This window comes from Thalia democratica, chromosome 4, assembly GCF_965202585.1.
Source record: "Thalia democratica chromosome 4, ktThaDemo2.hap1.1, whole genome shotgun sequence".
Lineage (NCBI taxonomy): Eukaryota > Metazoa > Chordata > Thaliacea > Salpida > Salpidae > Thalia > Thalia democratica.
The window spans coordinates 32,529,841-32,533,246 of NC_139168.1; the positions used below are offsets into that span (position 1 = coordinate 32,529,841).

General features: G+C 31.0%; 1 protein-coding gene across 1 annotated transcript; it reads right to left on the reverse strand.

The window, feature by feature from the left end:
• Positions 1-96: 96 nt before the first annotated feature.
• Positions 97-2,488, reverse strand: LOC145834924 (plasma kallikrein-like). The gene is made up of 6 exons (XM_082942454.1): positions 2,250-2,488; positions 2,062-2,093; positions 1,755-1,915; positions 1,032-1,248; positions 743-888; positions 97-428 (listed from the first exon to the last, which is right to left on the reverse strand). Exons 1-6 carry the CDS (start codon positions 2,413-2,415, stop codon positions 134-136), a joined length of 1,017 nt encoding a protein of 338 aa, XP_082798580.1. The 5' UTR covers positions 2,416-2,488; the 3' UTR covers positions 97-133.
• Positions 2,489-3,406: the final 918 nt, after the last annotated feature.

Sequence of the window (3,406 nt, forward strand, 5' to 3'; positions counted from 1 at the left end):
CTTTTAAGACTCTGTGGAGCCGTTAATATTTTAAACTCGATACTCAATGATCGTTAGCCTAATAAAGTACATGCGTACAAAATGATTTTTTTTTGATTTTCCTATAAGCTTTTCTTGTTTCGATCTTTAGTACTCAACGCCTTACTACATTGTTTCCTAAAAAGTATTCCTCCTCAGTAGCCGCAACACTTTCTCTGATCCACGAGCTTATTCCAAGCACGTCGGTGTACACCCCCGGCATTTTTTTCCGCCCGCACCCGATGCCCCAGCTCACGATCCCAAACAGAACGTGGCGACCGGAACGCAAACAGGTCATAGGTCCGCCGCTGTCGCCCTGGCAAGCGTCCTTGGACCCGTCCACGGTTCCTGCGCAAATCATGTTTTTGTTGACGAGCCCAGACAGCCAGTCGGGCCTGTTGCAAACTTTCCTGGTAAATTTTAATTTTTATCGCTTTATTTATTACTGCTAGTCTTTAAATATTTTATTTATTTGAATCTTTTAATAAATAAACAATGATTGTATTTTTTTAATTATAGATAAGTCTAGACTCTAGATTATATTTAATATAAAAATAATTGTTATTAATATATTTGCATTTAGTAAATTGACTTTACTATTAAAATTATTAAAAAAACATTTTTTGTTTAAATTTTTTTTTCAGATTTATTTAAGGACTTTTCATCAAACCCTAAAGTATCAGCTCACAGTAAACTATACATTTCTTTAAAATTTATTAAACACCTGTCCATTATCTCAACGGGGGTCGTTTGAAGTTGATTGACAGGCGGTCCTCCCTCCTCTACAGCGCCCCAACCGGATATTCTGCAAGTTTTGTTCGGTCGAATGGCGTTCAAGTCTGCTGCGCTAGGTAAGCAAACCGGCATCACCTAAAAATTTTTCAAACGTTTAAATTTTTTACAGTTTTTGTTGGTTTTTATAATTGTCGCACAAGCCTGTGATTACTTGTTTGGATGCTTGCGATAAACTTTAACAAACCAAACAAAAAAACTAACGTTGTTTAGCTTTATACCTGTTTATTGAATACTAGCTCTTTTTCAAGCCTCAGCAAAGCGACGTCTTGGTTATACGTTAGCGTGCTGAAGTTCTGATGAACTATCAAATCGGTGCATTTCGACGTTTGTCCGATCCCTTTCTCCATACTTCTTTGGTACGTGCTGCCCACGTAAGCTGTCCAATTTTCCGCGCTGGGAAACGGCTCTGCGCAGTGGGCTGCAAATATGACCCATCTGTAGAACTTGATAAGTTTTTAATTCAAAAAAAGGTATAATTCACAACAATTTAACAAAAAAGCTAGTTTAAACCGATTATTTACGCAAGGTGTCTTATTTTCATTTAACCATAACCGTTAATGTTTAAACTTATAAATATAACATTCATCCCTAACATTTCATGTCACATCTAACCCCTAATCCATAATGTTAAATTCCTAACTCTTAATCTCTAACCCGTTAAATTTAACTCTAAAAGCCTTAGTATCAATATGTAATTCTATTGTATTAGTTTATATCCCCTAAAGGTAAAAGCTTGACACCATTTGAAAACAATTATAAGGTATTCAAAAAAGAAAACCCGTCAAGTATTGACCGTCCGCGCAAAAGCGTCTAAAAGTTAAGTTCACCAAAAATACTACAATATTAAGTTAAATTAAAATTTTCATAAATAAAACATAACTAGCTATTAATTATACCAAAAAGTACTGTAGAAGATCATTTTTAACTGAATATATGTGAACCTTGGTAAATAAATTGAACCTCCGCACTTGTGGCCCTCATCGTCAACCCACAACGAGACCTGCCAAGGGTGTTGCAAAATGTCAGTACCATGGCCTCCTACGACCCGCTTTTTCCGTGGTGTCGTTTCAAGAAAGTCTGCTTTGGCACACTCGATCTGAGCCTTTGATTTTTTATTGTGCAAATGTTTGGAAATTAAGTTTTTTTTACCGAAGAACAATAAAACAATTCTGCTAGATTACTAAATAGTTTCATACAATAAGTATCATATTATTTTTTATGTTATTAACTGTACGCGAATTAACAAACCATCATGTCAACTTTGTAGTTGTTTCCCTTTTCTGTAAATAAAAACTGTGTTAATTATTCAAGTACTGAAGCTTAGTTATTAAATCCGGAGTTTTTTTAATTGAATTGTGTAACTTTTTTTTAATTAGTGAAATACAAATATTTTCAAAAAATGGTAATATTTTTACCGTGAAAATGAAATTACTAACGTGTTCTAAATAGATCGGTATTTGCGGCTATAATGATGAATAAAATGAGAACCGAAACTAGAACAATTGCTAGAAGACAGCCGGGTATTATGCACCTAGTTTCACGTTTGAATCTTTTAAATCTTGAAATGAATGAAGGTTCGTTCGATTTTCCTTCCGGGTGCATTTAGATGCTATAACTGTAATTTTCTAATAAGAAGTAAAGGATGTGACTTCTTACAGTTACAGGTTTAAAATAAAGTATTTCAAGTGGCAAGTTAAAAAATGAACTTCTGCATTTTTTTAAACCAGTGTTTAATAATAAAGTTTAAAAAGTACAATATTTTGCACTAATTATCATATCAGCAGCTAACAATGAAAGTAAGTTGCAAAATAATATAGTATGTAATTTGTTAGTAGTTTAAAATAGTTTTGTAGTATTATTTTAAGGATATATTTTCCTATTTTGTTACTGACGCTTTAATATCAACAAGTAATTTTAAAGTTACATTACAGATACTTAAAGTTTAAAATCAAAAACTGTATAAGAAAACTAATAGATTTGTTTACTGAAAACCATTATTATATTTTTTTAAAAATTGATACACTAACGTTTTTATAAAACTTTTGAAAAAAACTATTTTTCAAAATAAAGTTTTGCTGTTAAATTATTTTTTTGCTAATTTAAACATATTTGTCTTATAAGCTTACTTTTTAAACTTTTACCTAAAAATGTAACTTCTATAATTTAAAAATGAGTCTAAGCAAGTTTGTTTATATATAACTTTTTTAGCTTAATTTTTTTTTTAATAATCATAAACAATGGTGTTTATTATTCTTAAAAAACATCATTAAATCAAGTTTTCAAATAGACAAACAAAATAGAACCGACATTTCCTTAAACGTGACAAACATGGCTACATTTCTGTAGAGAGAAAAAATAAAACTGCGAAAACTTAAAAAACATTTTACAAAAAGTTAACCTAAACTTTGTATACACTTTTAATCAAGCCTTTTTTAGATTTACTTTGTACACTATTTTCTATACAATCGCTTTTATACTTTAAGGTAGTAGTGTTAAATTTAAATAAGTTTAAATTGTAAATACAACTTTTAACTTTAAAAGTCCTAAATGAACAAAGTTTTAGAGGCTTAAGTTATAACAACTACACATAGAA